This window comes from Panthera pardus, unplaced genomic scaffold, assembly GCF_024362965.1.
Source record: "Panthera pardus isolate Hobbes unplaced genomic scaffold, ASM2436296v1 HiC_scaffold_8, whole genome shotgun sequence".
NCBI lineage: Eukaryota > Metazoa > Chordata > Mammalia > Carnivora > Felidae > Panthera > Panthera pardus.
Genome location: NW_026527013.1, coordinates 51,598,512 through 51,625,329, shown reverse-complemented (window position 1 = coordinate 51,625,329; position 26,818 = coordinate 51,598,512). Strand labels below are relative to the sequence as shown.

The 26,818-nt window shown below is 50.2% G+C and overlaps 1 protein-coding gene across 9 annotated transcripts in view; it reads right to left on the bottom strand.

Annotated features, from left to right (window-relative positions):
- MTMR14 (myotubularin related protein 14) overlaps window positions 1–26,818 on the bottom strand; it is a 44,486-nt gene that overhangs the window by 1,311 nt on the left and 16,357 nt on the right. For 3 of the 9 annotated variants that reach the window (XM_019428227.2, XM_019428226.2, XM_053896751.1), the window contains 12 exons: window positions 25,580–25,653; window positions 21,433–21,503; window positions 20,554–20,628; window positions 15,954–16,020; window positions 14,604–14,689; window positions 14,246–14,322; window positions 13,946–13,982; window positions 11,183–11,253; window positions 10,366–10,424; window positions 10,054–10,192; window positions 9,118–9,294; window positions 1,836–1,991 (listed from right to left, as the gene is read on the bottom strand). In XM_019428227.2, coding sequence (XP_019283772.1) covers window positions 1,836–1,991; window positions 9,118–9,294; window positions 10,054–10,192; window positions 10,366–10,424; window positions 11,183–11,253; window positions 13,946–13,982; window positions 14,246–14,322; window positions 14,604–14,689; window positions 15,954–16,020; window positions 20,554–20,628; window positions 21,433–21,503; window positions 25,580–25,653 — 1,089 coding nt within the window. The remainder of the gene's footprint in view (window positions 1–1,835; window positions 1,992–9,117; window positions 9,295–10,053; window positions 10,193–10,365; window positions 10,425–11,182; window positions 11,254–13,945; window positions 13,983–14,245; window positions 14,323–14,603; window positions 14,690–15,953; window positions 16,021–20,553; window positions 20,629–21,432; window positions 21,504–25,579; window positions 25,654–26,818) is intronic. The other 6 variants (XM_019428228.2, XM_053896749.1, XM_019428229.2 and 3 more) reach the window with 5 other exon arrangements.

Sequence of the window (26,818 nt, the reverse complement as noted above, 5' to 3'; positions counted from 1 at the left end):
TGGGAGGTATGAAGATAAATGACAGTCCTAGGGTAGGTATGGGGAGAAGAGACCTAGGGAAAGTACACTGGTGGGAGTGGTATATATGAGTGGGTGAGTGAGTGGGTGAGTGAGTGTGAGAGAGAGAAAGAGAAAGGAGCAGCAGGTTCTAGGGTGAAGGAAAGTGAAGTAGCTCTTGCAGCAGCACTAAGAAAATGGAGCTGATACTGTATTCCTGCAATACCGTGAACAACTCCCAAGTTTCTCTTGGCATTTGGGGGAGATGTGTGGCCCTAGATCTCCTTTACTTTTTAATTAGGTGTCCTATAGGCTGGAGGCCATGTGTTCTTCAGCTTTTCTTTACAGCATATAACCGGGAGAGATTCAGATTAGTCTGTATTCACATGGAATATCCAAAGGTCTATATGTGTGCATTCTTACTGCCCCTTATTTCTGGGAGGCAGAAGGGGGAGAGATCAGCCTGTTTAGAGATAAGAAAACTGGAGCCCAGAGAGAACATGTGATCTACTTGAGGATACACAGCAGGCAATAGGTAGGCAGGCAGAGACACTCTAGTGCCAGTCCCTCTCAAGAGATGAACTAGCAGACTCAGAGAAGTCAGGGCTGACACCCAATGACATAGCTGGTAAGCAGAGCAGCTAGGAGTTGGACTAAATTCTCTGATAACAAAGCCCAAGCACTAAATCCACATACTGTGTGACTTCACCAGGAATCAACCCTGACCCCACCTCTACACTGCAATTCTGGAAGCCATAAGATAACTCAGAACCTAGCTTTCCCCTGGGAACCACCCAGACCCTGAGGGTTGGCTAGGACATCAGAGAGCTACCCAAGGTATAAATTGTAGGATCTGGGGCTGGAACTCTCATCTGTTCCAAATCACTGTTTCAGTGGTTAATGCCAGTTAAGTGAGGGGTGCTAACAAGCAGGGGCAGAAATGTCTGCTTCTTCTAGGGAGGGCTCTTGGGCCAATTCTGTCCTAGAATCCTAAGATCCAGTCTCTGCCCGCCTTCAGGGATTGATCCTTTGTAACTGCCCAGGGCAACTCGCCTCCGGCCAGTCAGCACTAGTGGGTATGAGCAGGATTCTGGTGGTGATGATGAATCCCCAGCACCTGAAGTTCATTCAGCCCATCGCGGGGAGAGGCAGGCCCTGCTTCCCAGACCACCAGGGGCTCTCCTCTGCCGGACCCATGAAGCAGTAGAGCAGGCAGGGGGCAGCCACTCAGGCAGATACACTACAAGAGTTGGAAGCCCAGTACTGGAGGCTTAAAGGAAGAGGATTTTACAGGCTTGGGATTTAGTATCCCCGTCCAATTCTCTTTCCTGACCAGAGGCAAAAACAGAAGACAAAAGGGGGGAAGGGAATGTCAAGAAACTCTTGATTCTGCTTGGAGGAGCACAGCCCTCGCGCTAACCTAACTCCATTCTGGCTCTGGTCTCCACCATACACCTACTCTCACTACCCCACTGTTCTGATTTCAAAGGATTCGCATGTCAGGCAAAGCCTTGGACAGAAATAGAACCTTCTATAGTTACAGTCCAGCCAGCTTTCCCTCAGGGTGTGCCCTGAGACACCCGTGGATGAGTTTTGGGAGCTGGGGCGTATGAACACACTCTGTAGCACACTTCCTGTGCAGCCCATAAGGCCTCTTTCATACCTCAGGAGTCCAGGAGCAGTGAGGTGTACTTAGCTGAGCCACTGGGGAGGGGCAGCGATCCCAGGCCAGCTCCCTGGGGCCAGCTGCTGCCTCACTCCTAACCAACACTCTTGACTGCTCACCAGCTTCTGACATGGGCAGGGGAGCATCCTGCCTTCTCAAGCAAGACACTTACAGACAACTGTTAGGGAGCTCATCCGGGAAGCTGAAAGGGAGAGAGGAGTCTGTGTGCAGGACAGCCCGTTCCTGAATACTGCCACAGCCTGTTACCATCTGCCAGCTGCCAAAGTCTGTGGAGAGAGAGGATCCGGGCAGGGGATGGTCCACTGATCTGGGGCAGAGAGGAGAGAGAGGGGAGATGATGCACAGTCAGTCAATATGCCTGACAGGGGTGGCCCTGGAGGGGTGGGGGGCGGCTATGGTGGTCCTGGGTCATAGCCATAAGGCTCTGTTGGTGGAGCTTCTGTAACATCAAGCACTTTCTTCAAAAGTACAAAAACAGCTGGATAGGTTGTGATGGAGAAAGAAGAGTATAGACCATAAGACAGATCAGCTGTGAGGATAATGCTTTGTGCAAAGACAGAAGCAGAAGAACAAGAGCAAAGCAGAATGAGAAGAGGTGAGCCAGCAACCAAAGCCTCAGGTTAGGGCATGCCTGCCCTGGTGGCTGACAGAGCAAGTACAATCTCAACAGCACCAAGTGGAGGGGAGAGCGGGAAAGCAAGCCTGGATGCCCCCAGAACAAGGTATGTAGGATCACCTCTTACTCCCAGCATGCAGATTGTCAAGGTGGGCAAGGCAGAACCCAGGAGCCACTGAGGTCTTATCAGAGTGATGCAAGAAAAAGCCTCTTGGGGACAGTGGAGGGTGGTGACCTAGATTGAAGAATAAGGTGATGGGAGCCTTGAGCCACCCCCGCCCCCCTTTCTCTGCAGCACCTTCCAGAAGCCATAGTTTGTATTCAGAGGCATCAACCCAGCAAACGCACTGGCTATGCCCAGAGGGAAGGGATGAATCAGGCAGGCAACTTGACAGCTTCATCAGGCCTTTTTCAGATAGAGGAGCGGTGTGCAGGGAGAGGAAAGTTGTATTGGGAATCTGCTGCCACCACCTTCTTGCTGAGAGCTAGCCTCTCTCTACTGTCTCAGGGCAGTAGTCTAGCCAGTGGAAGTGGAGGGGGAGGGGACTAGATAATAAGACATCAAACAAGGCTCTTTCATTGGCTACCCCAGGTCTCCATCCCCAAGGGTACATCAATTTTGATGTCTGATCCTTTATTCAAGAATAGCAGAAGGTGCTTCTTATAGAGACCCAGAAAGAGAGAAGCATGCATAGTGGTGTAGGGTGTGGGGAACGGAGAAGGACCTTCATCGAACTTGGCCCACCCAGTTAGCTGGCATCAGGGTCTCCTAGTTTGAGGCAACAGCCCTCATAAGTGGCCAGCACAGGCTCATCCTCAAGCAGCTGCCACCTAAGTGATGCTCTGGCCAGGTACTGCATCTCTGGTAATCCTTAACCATCTTTATCTAACAGACAGAGAGAAAAATGGCAGTTCAGACAGGTGAAGACATTTGCTCAAGGTCCCATAGCTAGTAAATGCAAGAAGAGCTTTTTGAAGGCAAGTTTGATAACAGATTTGTCCTACAACAGAACCACCTTGAGACCAGGGAAAACAGATGGTTTTCTACGTTAAAGCTGCCATGAATAGGAACCCCCTGCAACACAGAGACTTCCACATTCATCATTCCTGCTAAACCCTGGAAGGTTTGTGACAGCAGCATTAGGGATGAGAACAGGACGTGGTCTGCTACCTGGTGGAAGCCCCTCGTGCCCTAGAAAGAAGTGTTTCCTTGTTTCTAGATGGAGAAACTTGGTAGGGCTCAAGCAGTCTGTAAATCAAAGAGACAGCTGCCCAGGAGAGGGTAGACCACATGCCACAGTCTGGTATTTTCTCTCTGCTTCCTCCAGGTTATCCTGGGCCTTCAGTCAGCATAACTCCCCTCAGGTCAGCATGGCTCCACAAATCTATCTCATCTACTGTTCAAACTTCAGGGCAGAGTTTCTCTTCCAGTTTTAGCGGTCTGTAGGAAAACAACTGCTAAACACCAGAGTTTTGAGGGGACAGATGGGATGCTGAGTAGGATGGGGCACTCCTGGAAACACGTAAGTTTCTCTTGCTCGCCGCCCCCCTCCCTGGGCTATCAGAAATTCACACTACCAATGGAAAAATGGCAGGAACATGGAATGTGAGGATTCCTGGTCCCCTAAGCTAGGCACTTCCTTTTACTCCCCCTGTGTCCAGCAGTTAGCACTGCCCAGGCAAGAACCACGTTTGGAGTGGCCAAGGGATAGCTGTGGAATGAAGTAGGCAGCACACATAGCAATAGGGGGACATAAAGCCATCTCAACAAGCAACCATCTTTTGCATCTTGTACAAGAGTGAGCACACAGGCTGCAGATGAATCTTCCTACTTGAGGCTTTTGTCAAAGGAAGGGTTGCAAAGCAACTGTTCAGCTCCTGGGTTTAAGAGCAAGGGACTATGCGAAGCAGAGAGGTGCTCTTAAGTGCCAGATTAGCTGGCTGGAGGGGACACCTAAAGATGAAAGCAAATAGTCACTAGAACAAGTGACTGCACCTGCTGAGTAATAAAAAGGAAAACTTTCAAGACGGTCTCAGTACCCAGGTATGTTAACCAGCTTTATCAAGACTCCACACTCTTCTGCCCTGGTTCTTTACTCAAGCACAAAGCAGCAGAAAAAGAAGTCTGAGTTCTAGCTCTTCCAATCTCCTGCCTACAGGACCAGAGGGAACATGGGGCCAAGCTATTCTCAAACTGGAGAACTGTGGAGCCAATGATTCTTCCAAGGTCATGTGTCCACATCCCTGAAGCTCAGAGGGCTCCTGTCTCTGCCCAGGAGACTAGAGCCACAACTCCCATCTTTCCCCACCTCCTGTCAGGCACCCAGTGTGGGCAGGACTCAGGCAGGTATCTTTTAGACAGTCCTTTTTGGAAGGAGGTACAAGAATATCCATACAAGCAGAGCTGGCCCCAACCCACACAGGTGAGGCAAGAATGAACAGGTCTGGCCTGAGTGCGTGGCCTGGCCTTTTACCTAGCAGCCTAGTGCCCTGACATGGCCTGTATGCTATCAGATATGTGAATAAGGACAGGTCCTTTACCACAACTGTTTACTGAGCATTTATGGAAAGGATGAGTATTTACTATGTGCTAGATACTACGCTCCATTATCTAATTAAAAATTTTTTTTTTCCTTAACGTTTATTATTGAGAGACAGAGAGAGACTGAGCGTGAGCAGGGGAGGAGCAGAAAGAGAGGGAGACACAGAATCTGAAGCAGGCTCCAGGCTCTGGAGCTGTCAGCACAGAGCCCGACGCGGGGCTCGAACTCACAAACCACGAGATCATGACCTGAGCTGAAGTGAGACGCTCAACAGACTGAGCCACCCAGGCGCCCCTCCGTTATGTAATTTAAACCCAAACTTAGGTAAGCCAGGATCATTACTTGAACTTTAAAGGTGGAATGAAAAAACTGAGCTCAGCAGGGAAGTGATTTTTCCAAGTTACAAACAGCTGGCGGGCAAAGCTGGGACTAGCCTAAGCCAGCCTCATGATACACTGATCTTCCTTCCTGATAAAGGGTGGGAGGGACTTCAGGGATTGGTTCAGGCATGGGCACATCATTTCCAACTGGAATAAAGCACAGAGCTTCCGATCCATGATTAGAAAAGAGGCCCTTTTGTGATTCCTGGATGTGACAAAGGAAGCAGGGTGTCCTAGAAGTGGCTGTTCACCATTAGGGAAGCTGTCAAGGCAGAGCTAGCATGTAGAAGAAGGGAAGGGTAAAGAACCACAAGAAAATGGAGCTGGAGCCTTGAATAGACTACACTGGAAGGTCATTTTTCCACTGGACTTTTCCATAAGAACCAAGTTTTCCCTTATTGTTTAAATCTATCGAGATGGGTTTTCTGTTAGTTGCCTCTGGAAGCACCTGAAATGATGCTGATGCAGAAGGCTTGAAGGTACACAGCTAGGAAGAACCTGGGTGTTGCCCATCTAAACCTCTCATTACACAGATGAAAAATAGAAGCCCAAAGTCCTCAAGTGACCTGTCTGAAGTCATGTAGGGAATGACTATCTGAGCCAAGACCTAAAATCCCAAACTTTGAGAGGGCCTGGATGTCACCTCTAATCTACACTTACGCCCTACCAACCCTCAAGCCTCCAGATGATGGTTCCAGAGCCTCTGCCTAACTGAATGCTTCCAGGAATGGGGAAGCATCAGTTTTCCCCAACCCACACTTTAAACAAACATCAGTGTGTGTGTGTGTCTGTGTGTGTGTGTGTGTGTGTGTGTGTGTGTGTGTGTGTGTGTGAGAGAGAGAGAGAGAGAGAGAGAGAGAGACAGAGAGAGAGACAGAGACAGAGAGACAGAGAGAGAGAGAGAGAAAAGGAAGGATGGAAGGAATGAAACTGCATTCCTGCAGCAGCCCAAGAAATCTTTAATGGCTCTAAGTGTCCTTTTCTGGGTCTTAAGCTGGCAATGCCCTCTCACCACTCATCCTTGGTTTGGAGCTATGGTCCCATGCAAGACAATGTTAAACATGAGACAGGAACCCTATGTGTTGCAGAAAGCAATCTGGTTTCTCTGCCTCACTAAACACAGCCCAGGACAGAGCTCAATGGTTATACTGAGCAGTTGGTATGTGGTGAAAGATGGGGAAAGAGCAGCTAGCTGGGCAACAGAAGTTGGTTCCTATGTTTCCACTTAGCTGTTCAACCAGGCTGCTGGGTGTCCCTTAGCCAAGTTAATCTGCTCTTTAGGCAGCTTGGCTTCAAGCTGGGCTCAGTGGTGGCACCATCCCTCCTCAGGCGTGGACAGTGCTGTGCTAGCAACCCCCCACCCCTAAAGATGTCTGACTCAGGAGCAGAGACCAAGGCCACATGGGGCTGAGCCATTTAGTAACCAGGACCTTGGGAGGCACATGAGCTCAGAGCAGTGGTCTTGCCTCCTCCCAGCCCCCAGCCCTGTAGCTGATGAGAGATTTAACAACAGTCCAGAAATGCAGCTCAATCAGAAGCTGCTGCATGGCAACTAATAATGCAAAAGAGCCACAAGTCTTCTCAGAGAGGAGTACAGTGTTGGGGCTGGGTAAGAATTAGCACCCCACAGAACTTTCTTCCCAGCACAACACCTACTTCTTAACTGTGAACAAAGCTTCGCTGACTCTTTTCATAGGAAAATCCTGCTTTAAGAGAGAATTTGGAGCATATGAAACCCAGAGAATTCACATCATGAGGGAAATTTCAGCTGTCACAGATAGGGGTTCTTTCCATGCAGTTCCCCCTGCTGCATTAAAAAGCTGATTGGCTGTTGTTACCTAAAAGAGGCAGGCAGGGAAGCTAATGACAGGATCCCTCAGGCACTTTAAGATAAAAGAGACTAAATTAATTTTAATGTTAATGGAAATACATAATTAGAATGCTCCAAATCTGAATAATCTAGTCTTTCAAAACCTCTGGCAAACAGGCTCCCAGTCCAGAACCTTGTTGCCTGGCCAGACCAGCTGGGCTCCAAGCAGGCATTCCCAGAATAGACTGGCAGAGCCAAACACCTCAAAGCAGCCCTGCCCACGCCTCTCCAAGGCCTTGTGCCCCACTTTGGCCCAGCTATCCCAGTCTCGACTATGCCAAGCACACAGGGCTGTGAGGCCAGAGGACACCCCCAGCCCTCTGGTCTCCTTAGGGAGGGGCCTTTGTAGCTCTCCTGGGCCAACCCTCAGAGTCTGAGCCACCCAGTGCAGGCAAAAACCACTGTGACGCTGACGAAAACTATCACAAGATTGAGAAGTAGGATTTCTTGGCAAGAAGAAGGGGTAATAAAAAGCTAGGGTGTGGGAAGAGGTGATGGAGTGCCACCTCAGCGGGAGCCCCTAGCAGCTGGATAGTTGAGACTGGAACAGGACCTGAGAGGATAGGAGGAATCTTCTGGTCTCTTTCCCAGTTGTCTAGCAATGCTGCACAGGCAGGAAGGGAGGTAGGGACAGTGAGTAAGAGTTCCAGCCCAGAACTGCGAGGGTTATGTAGAGCCACTGCGGCCCTCGAACAGGCCTGAGGAAAGCTGGGCATGCAGACAAGGGTGCCATGGCAGCGGGCACACAGGACAAGAACACGCACAGGCCTGTGACTTGTCTGCCCAGCACCCGCTCTGCTCAGCCACCTTCACCAAACCTCCTGTGGGGTCAAAGGAGTTATAATCTTTGTTTAGTGGATGCAGCTATAGCACTGGCAGACATGTGAGTGCTCTGGGTTCTCTAAAGGTGAGCACAGGGGACTCCTTGGGCCCGTGCACTCTGCGGGGCTCCTACTAGCCTACAGCTGACCTCCTCTGCCTGTGTGGAGAAGGGCACCCTTCCTCCACTGCCTGCCTTTGCCCAAGGAGAAAAACCAGAGGATGGTGATGGGAAGAGGGTTCCAGAAATTTCAGGTCTTTCCTTGTAACATGCCTGTGACTTTGGGGCTTGGTTTCCTTACTGTTAACATGCATGCTGGTAAGACCTGAAACTTTTGGAGCAGTTCATTTCAGAGCTGGGCTCGAATCTGGGCTAGACTCTAAGGCTCATGCTCTTTATGCTAAATGCCCCTTTCTCCTTGGAATTTCTTAAGGACCTCTTAAGCCACACCCTGCTTTGTTCTCTCCAGAAGGGCCAGACATTCTCAAGACTTTAGAGAACAAAGCAACTCACAGGATCCTTTCCCTGTGTGTACGACATGGAAAACATGGCAATGCTAGGAAATGCTTTCCCCAAGTGCCAGGCCATCCCTCAATCCTAAGCCCCTACCTACCCAGTGCTCAGCTTCAACCTCTTATAGGAAACATTATTTCTGCAGCATGCTCCAGCCACACTTGTACATCTGGCTGAGCACTTCTCAGATGTAGAGTCTCCCAAGGTTCACCGGAGCCACACACATCTAGCCTAGCTCACTACTGTCTATTCTCCTCACCGCCCCTCCAACTCAGACATGGAATATGAGGACCAAAAAGGACTTTGAGGATCTGGGTCCATCTCTTGAAACAGAATATGAGGGCCCAGGGGCTGAGACCTGCCAAAGGCAATAGGTGGAGGCAGCCCTAACCCCCTGCTCATCACACTGTAACCAGTACAGCTTCTGGATTCCCTATCTGCCAGGGCTCTGGGAAGGAGTCTTCAATTGGTGCTGCAGACTAGCTCTTACCCAAACACTAACACATCCTCCAAATAGGGGTGGGCCTGCAAGCCTGGCCAACCCCTCTGGCCTCCTGGGTACACTGCTGACCAGGCTGCATGCCAAGGAACCACCTGAGACACGAGCTCAGGGGCTGAAACCCCACTCTCCAGGCTTATTAAGAGGGGAGGGCTAACTACCTCCACCATTAGGGGCTTTGGAGCTCCTCACCTGGGTTTGGGGACCTCCAGGGGACTGCTACCCATCCTGAAAAAGTCAGAATGGTTCGAGGATGAGGAGCTGGAAGACTTGGCTTCCCCCAGCCCCTGGTGGGAAGGCAGGCGGTCCTCTGAGGGCTGTGACCGGTTCCAGAGCACACTCTGTGGAGAGGATGAGTGGCTCTTCCTCCTGCAGTAGAAAGAGTAGGGCTGTTGGCCAAGGGGCCACCCCAGGCAAGCCCTCTGCCCACTTTTACCATATCTCAGGGCCCGGTCCTTCCTTCTACTGGGAAAATGCCACATAAGAATGAGTATACATTAGTATTCCCTCAGGCTTGGCTATGGGCAGCAAGAGCTGGGTCTTCAGAGGGACTGTGACATCCAAATAATGCTGGCCTACTGGCCTCAGAGCACATGCTAGATTTGTAACTAATAGCTCAGAAACTGCCCCTCCTTCCAAATGTTATGCAAAATTTTGAGTCATTTGTCTAGAGACAGAGTCATCAGATTCTCAGAGGAGTTTACCCTCCAACAAGTCCCCAATTCCCAATCATCATTTTGTAGTCCCTTCTCATTTTCTTCTTTTCTCTACTTGTCTCTCCCCCCCCCGCCCCCCCGCCGCCTGCAACCTCCCAGGCAAATGATACAAGGGAGCTCCTCCAGGGAGTCTTCTTAATACCAGCCTCCCCTCACCCCACCCTGTCTGCCCAGCCCGGCAGCTTCTTTCTTCATCTCACAGAGAGCCCCAGTCCTTTATGTTCCTGGGCCACCACGGACAGTGCCCCTCACCAACCAGATGGCTGGCCTCTGAGGTCCAGGAGAGACAGCAGGACAGGGAGCTGTGCTCTCAGCCCTACTGTCGGGGGTCCCTTTTGTTCTTGGGGCTCCCTGGAGCTGGTGGCCCTGGGCCACAGCTGTGAGCAAGCTTAGTTCCAGCCTGGCCCCTCACCAAGCTGCCTGAGTCTGTGCTCCTGCAGGGACCAGCTCCACGGCCTCATAGGTGAAACTCCCGGCGGCTCCTGGGGAGCTCTCCATGACCAGAGAGAAGTCACTGCCAAGGCTGGTGGTGCTGCCACGGTCCTTTCGTCCTGAAAGAAGCAAGTGCCATCAGTCAGCACATTATCTTCTCACACTACTGGTCCCCCACTTCTTCCATACCATACAGCTGGAAAGAGAAGTTTCTAGAACAAACAGTTCCTGTGTGGTCTATACTAAGAAATATGCACAGAGGAAGGGAAACCTGCTGGGGCCTGTAACTCACTCAGCATACAGATATCTTCCAGAGTGAAGCCTGCGTCCCGGGCTGGTAAACTCTTCCTCCTATAAACAGAAACAGAATAGTGAATTACATTCGGGGCCGGGGGCTCTTTTGTTGTCCCCATGCCCGGCATGCTGTTTGCCCGGGAAAGAAGCTCCAACTCACTGACAACTCAATGAGACATGTCCTACCTAGAGTGTTGCAAAACATCAGGCCACTTCTGAGAGGCCAGCAAAGTCTGACTCCTTCCTTTCACCTTGGCCCCCCAGAGTTCAATCTGGTCCAACACACCTAGGAGCTTGGATTTGGAAGGCAAGTGAATTCAGAAAAGATACCAACTCTCACAGAGGTCGTAAGGCAACTGCCAGACAAGACTCCTGTGCTTCCCAGGCTGGAGGCAGATTGTTCCACGATGGTGGGCTGCACAGCGACACAGACACACCGCTGCAGCAGCCCAGGGAAGGGCAGGCAGAAGAATTTGCCTCAGCCAGAGACTGGAGTGTCGGGAGTCCTCCTGTGCTTCGGCTGGCTTTTCCCTGCAGCAGTGTGCCCTGCTTAGTCACCAGAGACCACTCCTTGGTCCGAAAGCCCTTCTGCTAGTATAACTGCAGGCAGACCCCAGCCCTGCCTCACAGGCAGAAGAGCCTCTTCCCTGACTAGATGTCACCAGGGATCTCTACCCTGGCCTCAGAGGTCAGCTTGCCAAGCAGGCAGGGAAGCCAGGCAAGGCTAAGACAGTGAGTGAGACCCTGCCTACCCTTCCCAGAATGGTCCTTCCCAGAGCGCCCTGCCCAGAGTGAGAGAAAAGCCTTCTCCTCACCTCTGTGTCTTCAGAGCAGAGAACTCCTCAGAGATGATATGCTTCAAAAAATTGAAGCAGAAGAAGAAAATCTGAAGAAACCAAAAAGCAATACACATGAGAAGACAGCTTTCTCCAAGGAAGAGAATCTAGCAGCCAGCCACCTGGTCAGCCTGCTGACAGTTAACAGCCCTGCCTCGGGGACCCTGATGGATACTCTGCTCTATAAACAGTACAGGTGGGAAAGGGCTTAGCAGACCGGGCAGATGTGCCTGGGCGGAGCCAAGGAAGGTTTCATACATGGGTAAGCCACGGAGTTTTCCAACCACCTTCAAATTCAACATGCATGTTCTCAAGCTACTGAAAAGGATAAAGAGAATGGCAGCTTTCCCCCTCAGCCTCTTCTAAGAATCCCAAGGAGAGAGGTTAACCAGGAAGAACAGCTGGGAGAGAGATTATTTGGGGGTGAGATTAATGGACACCGTGGGAACATAATGGAAGGGAAAGGGATCAGATTTTGTAGGGGAAATACCCAGATATAGTAGTTCAAAACGACCAGGGTTCAGGGACAGCCATGATCTGGCTCAGAATCTGAGATGGGCACAGGCAGGAAGAGCTTCTGACCTCTAGCTGCATCCCCACCACTCTGGGCAAATTCTCTCTCTTCCTTTCCAGCCAGTGCCCTAGTCAAATGGGCCTCCATGAAGTGCACAAAGGCAGTCTCTGGGGGCGGGGAGCCTAGGTGGCTCAGTCGGTTGAGCAGCTGACTCTTGATTTCCACTCAGGTCCTGATCTCACGGTTCATGAGTTCGAGCCCCTTGTCAGGCTCTGCCCTGAGGTGACAGTGCAGAGCCTGCTTGGGATTCTCTCTCTCCCTCCCTCTGCCCCTCCCCTCTGCTTGCATGCGTATGTGCGCTCTCTCTCAAAATAAACAAATGTTTAAAAAAAGGCAGTCTCTGCACTTTTTAAATAAACTCCACAGTGACTCCGAAAGGTGTGGCCCATCAAACCCTCACTCAGATAAACACCCACACACTATCCCAGAACCCCAGACGATTTCCTCAAACAAACAACCCCCACCCCCACCACCAAAAAGGGAGGGCAGGTACCCAGGAGGGGTCAGTATGAAAATGTGTGTTACATAAAATTAAATAGGTGTCTTCACCACAGACTCTTTAAAGTCTTTAATATGCCAGTACGCTGTGAACCTCAAGGGCTGGAGACAAGGACAGAGTGCTATTTAAGAGGCCCCTAGGTTTTGTTTTTTGTTTGTTTTAAAGCATCAGTGTCTGGAGTGTCTGGTTGAGGTTAGGGAAAAGCCCAGGCATGCTTGGGTGGCTCAGTTGGTTGAGCAACTGACTTCAGCTCAGGTCATGATTTCACGGTCCATGAGTTTGAGCCCCACATCGGGCTCTGTGCTGCAGCTTGGAGCCTGGAGCCTCCTTCAGATTCTGTGTCTCCCTCTCTCTTTGCCCCTCCTCCACTCATGCTCTGTCTCTCAAAAATGAATAAATGTTAAAACATTAAAAAAAAAAAAAAGCCCACACCCTGAAAACTGACCCTCCCAGCTGAGAAGACCCTCTTGTTTATGCTGAGAGATGGCCAGGGTCTGAATCCAGACCCTGCTGGGCTCAGCCTCATCCACTGTCCAGTTTCTGAAGGCAGAATCTGCCTTCCCTTGGGGGTAAGGGAGATGGTGTGGTGTGCAGAATGCTCTGGAGCACCAGTGAGTCTCAAAATGACAGGCTGCAAAGGGGCTTTATGTGCCAATTTCAATGCCAAAGTCACCGCCTCTGACAGAGTTCATGGAGGCCTCTGAGGAACAGGCTTATGAGCTCTGCAGCCCTGGCAGATGCGATAAGCACTCAGAAGAGATCTGGAAGGGGAGAGAAGCCGCTGAGAGGGAGGAACAAAAGGAGGAGGCACAAGATAAGATGCTTGGAAAGAAGGCAGCCTCAGGAGGGTGAGAAAGACGTTTCAGGAAAAGGGGGGTGGGTGGACAGGGGGCAGAAAAGAAAGCGCTAACGCTGTGTGACAGCTCCCACACTGGGCACCTAGACTCATTCTCTTTGTGAGGCAGCACAATTAACACCAGGAGACCCAAGGTTAATCACATTACTCAAGGTCACCAGGTAATAGGTGGGAAAACCAGGGTTCAAACTCGGGTCTGACTCCTGGTCTATGCGCTGGGCAAACAGGCTGAAAAACAAGCCCACCAAAGAGGCAAAGACTGCAAAAAGCAGAAAAGGATGGGGTGTGGAGACGACAGAGAGGGAAAGAAGGGACGGCACCCAGAGAGTAAGGGAACCCTGGAGCCCTGCTGGCTGTGCCTGGTCTGGGCCTGGGGTGGTGGTGAGCAGTTGGCCAAGACTCTGCTTAGTCGGCTGGCCCTGGGGCTTCAAAGCTGCTGAGTGGGTGTGATGAGGAAAAGAGACAGGAAAGAGCCTCTGGGTTGTAGCTGTAGGGCTGAGGGGCCAAGGAAAAGCTTGTAACTTGGTTCCATAACTGAGTGCAGAAAACAAGGTCACCCATAAGAAAAATGGCAGCAAAAGCAAGGGGAAGAGAACTGACAGATGAGGTGATTGCAGCCATGTGGGCAAATGTCTTATCTCTACCTCAGGGAGAAGAACAGAGGGTCAGGACTGGGGCTATAGTGCTGGTGCTTTTCTGGCTGTGCTGCCCGATCCCTACACAACGGAGCAAGGAACTGCTCCCTCTGTGCGGACACCAAACAGAAGTCATGCTAATGGTCTCAGGGCCCAGGTGTTTACTCATAGTACCCACCTCCTCTCCTTTGCTGAGCCGATCTACCAACATGTGCCTGAAACAAGAAGGTGAAGAGGTCAAAGAGAGCAGCGCCATGACAGGAAGTCAAAGGGGGACTGGAGTCACAGTGGGGAGACCCTGGCTTTGGCACTACAACCTCAGGTAGGGCCTAACAAGCACCTTCAGGCTTCCCCAAAGAGGAGGGAGTGTCTTCACCTCTAGCCCTGTCACACAAGCCACCACACCCAAATACACTTGGAAATGCAGTTCCCAAGGCACTGCCCCCACCCAACAACCTGACATTCCCCAAAGGCTTACCCGAAGAGGAACCAGTCGTAGGCCACAGTCAGGTAGAGGATCTCAGCAGGCTTTAGGGATGTGTGGATAAGCCCATCCTGGAAGAAACCAGAGAGACTGCCAAGTTTAGAAAGGTGACCCCCACGATAAAGCCCCCTCCTTGTCTCAGAAGCTGAACTGCAACCACAGACGCAGTGACAACCAGGCTGCCCCAAAGCCCCAAGAACAGTGTTGAACCCGGCACTTGCTCTCAACACTTGGGGTCCCTCACTCCAAATCTCGATTTTCTGGAGACAGTCCTAATTCTCCCAAAGGGTAGATCTTGGTAGATGGCCTCTGAAAGCTCCCTGACTCCACAGCCCAGCCCATCCATACTCACAGCCCACAAGGAAAGGCGCAGGAGAGAGATGAAGAGTGGTGTCCGGTCCCAGCCCGAGATACAGTGTACCAGCAGCCCGCTGTCATCTACTCAGGAACCACACAACAGGAGGCCCAGAAGAAAAGCACACGAGTGGATGAGTAGGGGACATGCTCCCGCCCTGGCCTGGTGTCAGAAAGCCAGGCTAGCCCTACTCTCCTTCTTCCTGGTGGGCCTCTCCAAGATTCGTCTCCAACCTAGTTCTGGAAAGGGGTGGGTGATAGGCACTTGTCTCTGTACACAGCATTTCTTCTTTCTTCTGGCTATCTTTCTAGGTACTTCTTAGAAAGCAATGCTGCCCAAGCAGGTCTTTTAGGTGAGGCTGGTCTGCAACTCCCCACCTGGGGCCCTACAGTTACTCTGGGGGAAGACAATTCTTCACTGTGCAGGGCTTTCCCAGGAACTACAGGACATTTGGGATCCTTGGCTAAGGACCCAGTAAATGCTAGCAGGCTTTCTCTAATTCCTACAACAGCCACCTCTCCAGAGGTCCCCTTGAGGGGCAGTACTGCCCAGGTAGAGAACCACTGCCTAATTCCAGAGGCTGGTATGACTTTTTTGTACACCTGGCCACAGTGACTGGTTCAAGGATGGGCACTTGACCCAAACTGGGCCAATGAGCATGAGCTCTGGGACAGAGGCTCACTCTCTCTTCAGGGGAGGTAAGATGGCAGGATACAAGTCAAGAATGGGTGCCAGCCATGAAGCTAACCAGAAACAAGGAGAGTGGGTTTGAGAAACAAGGAGATTCTTTGTGACATTTCTTAGGCACCTGGCTCTGCTGTGGGGCTTTCTTGGTTATATAAGCTAACACGTTTTTACTTGTTTGAGCAAGAGCAACCCCACAGAAGTCTTGACTGGTATCAATGAGTCCACCAGCCCACCCTAGAGACACTGAGCATGACAGACCCAACCAATCACAACAGCCAAGCCGCCTGGAGTACCATCTGGAGAACAGGCCCTCTAGGGACTTTTGTGTGTGCCCAGTAAGAAACCAGGACTGATTTTTCTCTCATCTTTCTGAATTAGAAGAGGCATTTCTGACACCACACACAACACTGATGATCAAAGGTCAGCTGCCCTTAGTGTAGAAACACTGTGTGTAGTTCAGATGGTAAGGAGTGCACAATGTAGTTTTCTAAGGTTTTGAGAAAGAGGAACAAAGATGCCAATGGACAGGGGAATCCCCAAATCCTTTTCCCATAAAGCAAAAGGTAGGTGTGTGACCCCAACAAACATGTTCACAGTATCATGACCTGGGAATACCCAGAAGGTCCAATGGCTTGAGAGTTCACACAGAGGCAGACTCACCGTCGCTGTTAATTATGGAAAGCAGCAGTTTCAGGTAGTTTTGTGTTTGTTGCACCAGGTCCCAACTCTGTTGAAGAATGATAAAAGGTCTCTTGGTATTGATATTTAACTCAGGGAATTCAACGGATTTAAAAAATAAAATCCAACAGTTATTCTGAGGCAACAAGACCCAGGATCTTGGTCACTGTCCACAGGCCCTAAATCCTAGATAATCTGACATTTCACTCCCCACTCCAAGAGCGCTCTCCCTGCACCCTTACCCTGTGGGCCACCATCACCCTGTGCTCTAACACGATGTGATGGTGAGGGATGGGAAGCCACGCAGGGGCCTGGGCAACTCACAGCCCCACACCCAGCAGCAGCTACACGTTAGCCTCCTCTAAGCCCTGGGCTCCCAGCACGGCTGTCCACGGAGTTGGTGGCAGCAAACAAAGAGCCTGAGCCTACGACCACTGCTGCCAAATGCAAAGAGCCATTCTTTCACCCATGATCACATCAGAGAAAATATCAACCGTCTCATCGACCATGTAGCTTTCATGTTTTACTGCTATTCACTGCAAACTCTGTCCTTTGATAAATAATAAGTATAGTCTGTTTGGCAGACAAGATCTTTTAATACAGGAGGTCCATGAGGTGGGAGATGAAATATAAGAAAAACTGCAAAGAGATGGGAACTTCTGTTCTAGCCCAAGCAAAAGGTCCAGACCAGACGCTCTGAGAAACAGTCTACTGGAATCTGGAATTCCATGGGAGGGCCTGACCCGATTCTGAGTGCCCGCTCCCCTAGCTAGGGGAAGCCTCCTAACACAACTACGTATCATTGTTCTGGGGCTGTGTGGAGAGGGCAGCAAGTGCCAGTGAGAATGCACTTCCTGGGGGAGGGTGAACATGGCACCTGTAACCATAATGGTTTTCCCAGGAATTTAAAACAGGCTCATTCACCTGACCCTCCACAGCCCCTGGAGAGCTCTGACCCACTTTCAGCAGCTCTTGAGACGGTCGCTTGCAGCACTGCACTAATAAAGTTGCTACCCGTAGTAGCACAGGGGTCTTGTCACTCATCTGGCTCAACCTGTCATACACACCATCGCCAACAGACTTCCTCTGAGCTGTTGATTCTTGTGGGTGAGGAAAAGCAGGAGGGGGAAGGGAGGAGGCAGGAGCTATGCGACAGTACAAAGTCCGGGGAGGTCAGGTAAGCCAGGGAAGACTGCAGCAGCCAGAAGGCAGGAAGTGACCCAGGGCTGTAGCCTGCAGAGCTCCGGTAACTATGGTGGCTACCGGAAGGGGATACCAATGACCAGGGAGAGGCAGCAGATTCACTGTGCCCAGTGCTGGGGTAGGAACCAGAGGCTGGGGGGGGGGAGGGGGCCTCTGGGTTGGTAGAGGCCCAAAGTCCTACAGCTAATCTGAGCTGGGGCAGAACCCAGCCCTGCCAGACTGGGAGAGTCACCTTTGCAGTCACGTGCTATATACTACGGGGACTCTCTTCCTAAGCGCTCCATGAAAAAGTCTGTGGGGATAGAGCGGAGCACCATGCCACTGCTTATGTGTCTATGCTTGGAGTACTCTTCCCCATGGCTGGCAAACTCGTACTCATCCTTCAAAAGCCCATGCCCGTTATGTTCTATTGAGTCTTCAGTAGCCATAGATCAATACCTCTGCTGCCCAGGTGACGATTATGTTTTGCCTCTTTTCCTAGACTGAGCCTAGTGAGGGCGGAGGCCGTTTTGGAATCCTTTGCATCTTCAAGGCTTAGTGCTTTGGGATGAGGAGTAGAATGTTACCTCTCTATTCATGGTCAGGCTCCAGCTTGAGGAGAAGCAGGCACTGGAAGGGGCCTTGCGGCCCAGAAACAATGAGCACACCTCTAAGGAATTCAATCTGGTTATGTGGAGGGCAGCAACACCAAAACATGTACTGCCAGAAGTGTTCCCACACTTGTGAACATGAACTGAGGGCCCCTCCCTGGCAAACAGCAGGGTCCATGATGGCCTGGGCCCTAACAGGGCTGCAGGAGAGGGAAGACAAGGAGAACTGCCGCCAGTGTGCTGACTAAAAGGCACCTGTAGGATCCTGCAGGACCATGTAACCAGCCAGCAGGTTGAGCGTAGCATGATCCATGGGGATCAGGAGGGAAGTTTCCTGAAGGTGGTGACATCCATATAAGAGGGAAGGGAAAGGAGACAAGTGTTTCTGGCAGAGGGAACAGCATGTGCAAACCAGGAGAACACTCTTCTCTAAGGGGCTAAAAGGAGGCCAGTGTGACTGGAGGAGAAGAGGGAGAGGATGGCTAGTCACCAGAACGAGGCTGAACTGTGTGGAGCTGAGCAGCCCACATAAGGGTCACTGGACTGTACTCTGAGGAAAATGGGAAAGTCAGTGGCACATTCTAAGGAAGGGGTGACAATAATGACCTTTGACCGTCATTTGAGTACTGCTATCTGCCAGGCCCTACTCAAGTGCTTTACGTTCACGATTTCTAGTCCCGCCTCAGGGTGGCCCCACTCAGATGCGAGATGCCAGGAGATGACGGGGCCTAGACTAGGCTTAGTGGTACAACAGATGGAGGCAAGGTCTGGAGAGTTTCACCAGGGGCAGAGATTTATAGAATCGATGACCCTGGCATTGGAGGTGGGAGGAAAAACCCCCAAGTTTCAACTTTGAGTATCTGGGTAAGTGGTGGACGGCCGGGGGATGCTGTGGGTTGTGGCCAATTCCATTTCAGGAATCCTGAGTTTAGGGTATTGCCTGAAAGGACACTTGTAAGAGGTGATATAGGTGTGGATCCCCAAAAAAGGCCTGGCCCAGAGTTCCGGGCGTGGTGACCTAGCAGGGGGTAACAGAGTGGATGGCAGACAAGATCACCTGGGGAGGTAAGGAGGAGTAACAGGGAGTCCTGACACTCGTGCTAAAGGGGCAGACAGGGCAGAGCCTACATGTGGACTGAGGAAGAGGATGGTAGGAGGGCCAGTGAGACTCTGGGTCTGAGCAATACTGGAGAGGCAGGCATCGCGGGAAAATGCCCTGCCCGTCTACTTTTTGTGCCCAGGATTTTATTAGTGTTCACTCTCTCGAGTTAACAAGCTAGCAGCCTACTTCTTAATTATCATCATTAAAGTTGGTCTGGCATTTCAGTTAAGAGGCCACTTTCACACTGTGATCATACTTGAACCTCGCCACAACTCTGAAACAGGCGTTGTCAGCTCCACTTGTAGAGGACAGTGAGGCCACTTGCTCAAAGCCACGAAGCGGTGAGAGAAGGGCCGGGTGAGCTGCAGCCTGGATCCAATGCCTCCACCTACTAAGCAGAGCTCCTCCTCAGATGCACAGGACTCCTTCTTGAACAGACATACACCCCTGGCAGTATCAACACATCAAACCCGTACATTCGCACCTTATTTGTTTAAGTAAGTAGTTCAACAGACCCAGTTTGTGCCCAAGGAGAAACAACAGTGCCAGAAAAGAGAGTAAGGGTGGCCCGGGGTAGGGCCTATCCGGCACCTCTGCATACAACAAATTTAGAAGGAAACGTGCGGGTTCCTTTGGCCACTCAGTCTGTCTAGGACAACAGAGCCCACGGTGATATGGGAGTACACAGCTCCCTACCAGGTGAGCTGGGCCTCTCAGACAGAGGGAGATCTGAAGGCTGGAAGGGAACTGGCCAGACCTGGGAGCACAGAAAAAAGGGAGGGAAACAGAATGTTTTCTGGGTATTCACTGGCTTGGCCTTTCCGGCTCTAGGCTTCACGCCAGTTTCTGTGCTGGGGATGCACAAGCTATGGCTTCCCATCCTCCTGAAGCTCAGTCTATTGGAGATGGAGAAGCAGATCTCTAAATTGGTGACTACAGCTCAGTGGAAAATTCCATGACAGACATATTCAGGGTAAAAGGGGATGCAGATACAGGCATCCAACCCTCTGGGGAGAGGGGAGAGGAGGTACATCAGGGAAGTCTTCCTGGAGTAGACACTGGAGCAGAATCCTAAAGGCACTATGTCATCCAGATAAGAGGAGGTGACGAAGTGGCAGCCAGGTAGAAGGAACAGACGCAGGGAAGGCAGTGGCAAGAGCAAGGATAGTGGTCTCGGCTGAAGCAAGTGGCAAGGACACTGCTGATGGCCTTTGGGGCTTCTACAGTGGGCTAAACATCGTAGAGAGAGGGATCCATGGAGACTGGGGCTCCATCCATGGTGAGAGGGGAGACAGCACAATGGAAATAATTTTAAAGTTTCTATAATCAAACGAGGTCAGACAGCTCTGCACTTCCTCTGGCAGAACATGCATTTAAAAGGAAAAATGAAAAACAGTCGCTAAAGACCAGAGCTGGAAAAGCAGACTCCATGAGGTCCTCTGGAAACAGAACCTGCTGGTGGATGTACATCTTTGAGTGAGTCATGATCAGAAAGCTTTGATTTTCTGGGCCAAGAGCAAATCAGGAGAGAGTTAAATGGATAATCAGTTCCTTCTCTCCCAGGCTGTGAGAAGTCAGAGGGCACGAGTCAGACCTTCTGGTATCTGCGTGAAGGACTTCTGGGGCCAGTACCAGGGCCCCCCTGTACCCCTCCCCTATCCCACCCTGCTCGAGTTGGACCCCTCACCTGATACTGGCTCCAGTCAATGTTCAGAGAGCAAGTCAGGAAATCGGGGATGCTCAGTGGGGCATCGACGTAGTCCTGGGGACAGAAAGACACCTGTGAGATGCAGGCCGGCCACCAGAAGAAGCCATGGTGACAGGGAAGGTCATGGCCCTGAAGCTGTGTCTACCAGAGTCTGACCTTCCACAGTGCTTGCCTTCTCCAGGCCAGATGCCTATGCTACCCAGCAAGTGACAGTTTTAAAATCAAAGGGACCAGATTAGTGCTTCCAAGTGGAGCTTTTCAGTGGGCCATTCTAGTGTCTGCTGCTGAGACAGACATGTGAATCTGTATTCAGCATCCAGCAGCCTCCTGTGGCCTGCTCCCGCTGACTGGGAAAGGAAGAGAATGCTGGTCCCACTTTTTACACAGATGGTGGAACAGACAGGAAAGAGATTTCCTATTTTGTCCCTGAAAAATCCTTTGAAGAAACAAATTACAGGGGGACAGGAAAGTACATATAAAAAAATATATGAAAGTATATATGAAAATATGTATATATATAAACATATACATACAAAGAAAAGAGGGAGGGAAAATAATGATACTCATCCATGGAAGAGAAGAAAAAGGAAAAGGGTAGTTGTTTTCTCCAAAAAGACTGCAAGCTGTTCTCCAGGTCTCCCTTTGCAAAGAGATGTTAAGACCGGGGCGCCTGAGTGGCTCAGTCGGTTGAGTAACTGACTCTTGGGTTTCAGCTCAGGTCATGATCTCAAAGTTCATGAGATGGCGCCCTACATTGGGCTCTGTGCTTTTGATTCTTTTCTTCTGCCCCTCCCCTGTGCTCTCAAAATAAATAAACATTTAAAAAAATGTTAAGTTGATAAATGTTACTGCTCATACCTGCTTCCAGTTAAAAATGAGCCCTTCAGCCATGTAATCTCGATCCTTATATTCCTTGAAAAATTCACAGCCTGGAAAAGAAGGGCAGAGTTAAGATATTACCCTTGCTAATCCAGTTTCCTGAGAGGCCCCTGAGTGCTGAAGGACCAAGGTGACCACCAGCTCACACACTTCTCCGTGCTGGTGAGCCCCATCTGAGGCCACAGCTGATACGCGTGGGGACTAGCACGGGCAGGTGACAGCTAGGGAATGAGTCTCCAGTACTCCTTTGGTTTCTGACTACAAGCCTTCCTGATGAGGTACTGCCTGCCTGCACACCTCTTTGTTATCTCTCTCCATCTGGGCTCCGTGGTTATTGGTCACTTCTCCCTACTTCTAGGTCCCTTTGTCCTACATGTCCCTGAAGCGCCAACAGCCGGCAAACAAAGCTTGGCTTATAATCTGAGTGCCGGCAGCACTTTCTGCAGTCACTTATCTAGTTACTGAGGGTCACTCTCTCTAACACTGACATCACAGGCCTCCAGGGACATACTGGAAAAGACCACGGACAGTGCCTGAAACATGACAGGTACTCACGAGACATTTCCGTTTCCAACAAACCTGGCCAAGAGGTACTTTTCTGAATCGTTCTCTAGAGAAATTGAAAGAAACCACGCCAGGGTAGGCCCTCAGGAATATAGAGAGGAACAGTGGAGAGAAAGGGCTTCAGCAACATTCTCAGTTTCAAATCTCAGCCTTTCACTCAGCTCTGTGACTGCAAACAGCCTTGATTTTTTCATTTGTATAATGGTTCGAGATGAAATGAAACAATATATATAAAACACCTAGGAAGCACTGGTGCGAATGGCTTTCAGATGACAGCGCACTGTTATTATGACTATGCCACTGTGAGAAGAGCCCACAGTGCCAGCCCTGCAGCTTATACTCAACTGCTTGGCTCACAGAGAATGAGGCTTGCTTGTATGCCACGGCACAGTAAGCATTCTGGGGCTGCTGTGGCTCCAAGCCACAAGAGTGGGAGAAGGCACTCTGAGGTAGCTTCTTGAAGTAATTCTCACTTCCTCAACCAGAACCAATACAAACTCTGGAGCGCACACGCCTCCGGCCACAGGTGCAAGTCTGCTGAGGTCCCCAAAGGCAATCCAACAGTTGTCTGAATTGTGTGGAGGTGGCCACAGGCCAAAAAAACTCACATGGAACTTCCCCAGCTACTCTTGGGCCAAGTTCCTGTGGGAGGCCACCCCAGGGAGGACAGAAAGGGCTCCTTCAGAGAGGAAAGTCTGGAGACACGGCCCATGCTCTCTGCACTCTAATCCCTCAGGCCTCGCTGCTGACTGAGAAGTCAGGAAACAATCCTCAGCTCTAACACTCCAGCCTATTCCAGGATGCTTCACTGGCAGAAAGGAGAAACATAAATATCAGACAGAGGCCCTGGAATTATGAGCCCAGGTTTAGAAAAGACACCAATTATCTCTCTGAGCTTCTTTGAAGGATTGTTTTCCCAAACTCGACCTGCTCAAATCAATACTGCAGGCTCTAGGCTGAGCTCTGGCCAGGCTGTGATGCAGAGGCAATTTCATGGGAGAAATGGATGGAATTAAAATAGATTCAGTCCCCAAGGCAATGCCTGACATTCATTACCTGAAGAGACTTCCAAACCCACTGAAAGTCAAGGATGGGACCAAAAGCGGGGGTGAGAAGAGCCACTCACTCAAGGCGAAAACCAATCAGACTTGTGCTGTGGAGTTTTCAGTCTATTTTGGTGTCCTGAAGGAAGTGTTCCCAGAACACTTCTCCTGTTCAAGGGCCAGTCCAAGCCCAAGTTACTTGGACAGAGCTAGAAATGACAGCATCGGACTTCCTGTGTGGCCTCACAGTCATTAGAGGACTCAGCTGAGATGCCTTGAACAGCTCCAAACTGCAGTTTGTGACTGGGTTTTGTCAATGGTTAACTATTTCTTTTCCTTGGGACGAAGTAATTCAGGCTTGTAAAGAAATTCAAGAACACAAGCATAGCAGGTAAAAAGTGCTTCTCCTGCTCCTCACCTGGGTGTGTGGTGGCATCCTCCCCACCTCTGGCTTTTTGGTTTCTGTTGGTCCCTCTCTCCTTCCCTCCCACCAACACACACACCCAATTGCCAGATGTAGTATGTAAATACTTTGGCAAGAACAGGGGGAAAAAATCCACAGGTTGTATCGTCTTACCATTTTGGCATATCTCTTCCTCACCCTTTCGTGTAACCACATTTCCCCTCTACTGCTGACATACTATACAATTTTGTGTCCTGCTGGGCGTCTTAAGCATCTTTCTATGAGTATGCAATACTTCTATGACTATGTCATCGTCACTCTAAGGAGAATGTTTCTTGCATTCTGCTGGTATAAACAGACAGCGGGATGAACATCCCCAGGCCCACATTAGCTGCATTTGTGGTCTGTTGAATAACTGCATCGAAGGGTGTTAACGTTTCGGGAGTCTGGTAACGGGTTGCCTCACTACAGCAGAAAGGATACTGTGCTCCAGTTCTGAAGCAGTGGTATGCAAACTTTTACCAAAACTATTTTTTCTAAACCCAGCTCTACTTAGAAATGAAATATAAAAAAAGAAAGTGATGCTTGGTTCCTCACACAGCTTTCCTGTTGAGCAGAGTACTTCGGTCTGTGGACCCCAAGACATCTCTTGGGAGTCAAGAGCTAGGTCTGAAAATGAGCTTTAGAGCTAACAGCCCCAGCGCAGACACTCTGGGTAGGACACTTCTGTCACAACGTGGCTCTGATACTGTCAAGCCCACAGCAGCATCATGACGGTTTGCATCTACCCAAAGTGGCTTTCAAGAAGAGGAACTTCCCTGAGCCTCTCCTCCACGTACCCATGATTTAGCCTGCTGTTTACTGAGGACCTGCCGGGGATGGGTCCAGCACTTCACTATGAAATAAGCACCATTCTCTTCATTTTATGGAGAGGATGAAGCCAGTGATAAGTAGGGTTAAGGGACTTGTTCAAGGACACACAGTACTATGGCTGGCACTCACGCCCCACTCTGCATGGCACTAACCACTAAGCTGGCAGAGAAAAGTGAAGTGACACTCCAGGGGAGGCCACTGTGAGAGTGCCAAGCTATCACAGGTTGTGGCTTGGATACCACCAGCTCACACCAGTGAGGATACCCTCTCCCGCCAAGTACTAGATTAACTTGTCGTTCTAATGAGAAGACCTCGCTGAACAGCAACCTGCCATCATGGGCCCACCTTGCTATTGGCTATGTGGCTCCAATAAGAGGAGACAAGGTCCAGTGCAGGACTGAAGGCAGATGCTGATACTGAGAAGTAGGCGAGACATTTCAAGGAGAAAGAGCACACTTGCTGCTGTCTTGTGCAGACATTAGGGCTCTCTGGCCTCCCTTGCTGGACAAGCAGGTACTGTCAGAAAGCTTAAATGTTACCAGCTGGACCAGTACAGCTTTAGCGTCCAGTGCACACAATACTGCCCTGGCCACAGGTTGTATGCAGATCTGTGCACCAGAGACAAATGCAGCTAGCTCTGTGTACACCAAAGTGCCTTATAACATGGTGAGGCCACCAACCGTGTAAAACTGGAGACAGAGCAATTATGTTCTTTATCACCAGAAGGACCTCACCTGGGGCAATTTCCATAAATAACTTGATCACCCTAAGACAGACATTCAAAGGTTCACATCCACATGGGCCAGTGCAGTGTGATTAGCTGCTGACACAGAGTACTAGTGACGTTGTTCTACGCTTAAATAGTTTACCTGCACAGGGCACTTTGACACACACGATCTCATCTAAGCTTCACAACAAAACCTTGAGTTAAGCCTTTCCAAGTTCCAAATGACATCTGAGAAAACCTGAGGCTTGGAGAGGTGAAGTAACTCGCTCAAGGTTGTAGTAGTAGTACCTGAGCCAGGACTCAATCCCTGGAGTGGAAAGCGCCTTCCGGGACAGTGTCCTACCCTAAGTGTGAGAGCTTAAGAGTGAGACTCACAGTGTCCTATGCTGATCAATGTAAGATGTTCCGGGAAAGATCCCGGGTGCCTATGTACCTAAGTGTAGAAGGCCTGCAAATGGCCTCTGAGAGCTCCTGGTCCTAGGAAACCTGTCACTTGACTAGAAAAGAGCTCCCTACCTGGATATGGGATGGAGAGGAGAGTGAAGTCGGCATAGCGCTGGGCTTTGTCCACCTTCTCGGAGGAGGTTACACTACAAGACAGGACACAATGTGTTATGGCATCACAACACATACGCACCATTCCCCAATGAGCAATTACAACATCAAATGAACCTCTTGCTAAACTACTCTTCAGGGGCACCTGGGTGGCTCAGTCAGTTGTACGTCGTGATTTCGTCTCAGGTCACAATCTCATGGTAAATGAGTTCAAGCCCCGCATAGGGCTCTGTGCTGACAGCATGGAGCCTGCTTGGGATTCTGTCTCCTTCTGTCTCTGCCCTTACCCCGCTTGCAGTCTCTTTCTCAAAAATAAATAAATAAATAAACATAAAAAACAAGCAAACCCACAACTACTATTCAGAATCAGGAATGATTTCCTTTAGCAGTGCTTACTTTGAACAATCGAGAAATATAACTTCTCTGCCTCCTACTCCAACTTCTCAAGCAAGAGAGGTTTTACTCTCTAGTTCGACAGCAACCATAAGCAGAACAAGCTTCCCATTAAGCCCCACAAATGAGGACAGCACAGCTGCCCTGACCCAGCACGGGGAGTCAGCCGAGAGCAAGCAACTGAGACAATGTGCAAAGGGGCCTTTTGGGAGACTCTGGCCTCTTTGGTGTTCTCCAATATTCACTGATGACACTCCTAAACAGGACGGACAAATGGCATCTGACAGGGAAAGACTTAGGGCATTATGACAGATGAAGGGAAGAAGGGCAAAGGGAATGTTCAGGCACCTACAGAATGCTAAGTTGTAAGGCCTCAGTATGCCCTACTTTGTAAGACAAACTCAACATAAGAGTCAATATTATGAAAAAAAGTGTTGGGAAAAACTACAGTCTCATCACCTCATTATTTTCAAATGTTCTCTCCTATCAGATATCAAGATTTAGTCTATATGTGAAATAAAAATTGGGCACAGGCTGATTTTTGTTGTTGTTCCATTTAGAAAGAGAGTCTAATCCACCAGAGATGGCGAGAGCTTGGAACCAAGGGAAAAACCTTCAAGAGTATTTAAGAGAAGGAGGCAGCACAGCACAGGTTAGAGACTCATGGTGCCTCAGTTATTATCTGCATGACCTTGAGCAAGTTACTTAACTTCTCTGTGCTTCAGTTTCTCACCTGGAAGAGAGGGGTAGTAGAGTCTGCCTTGCAAGAACGTTTGAAGATACAGCTAGAAGATGTAGAGAGCCCTC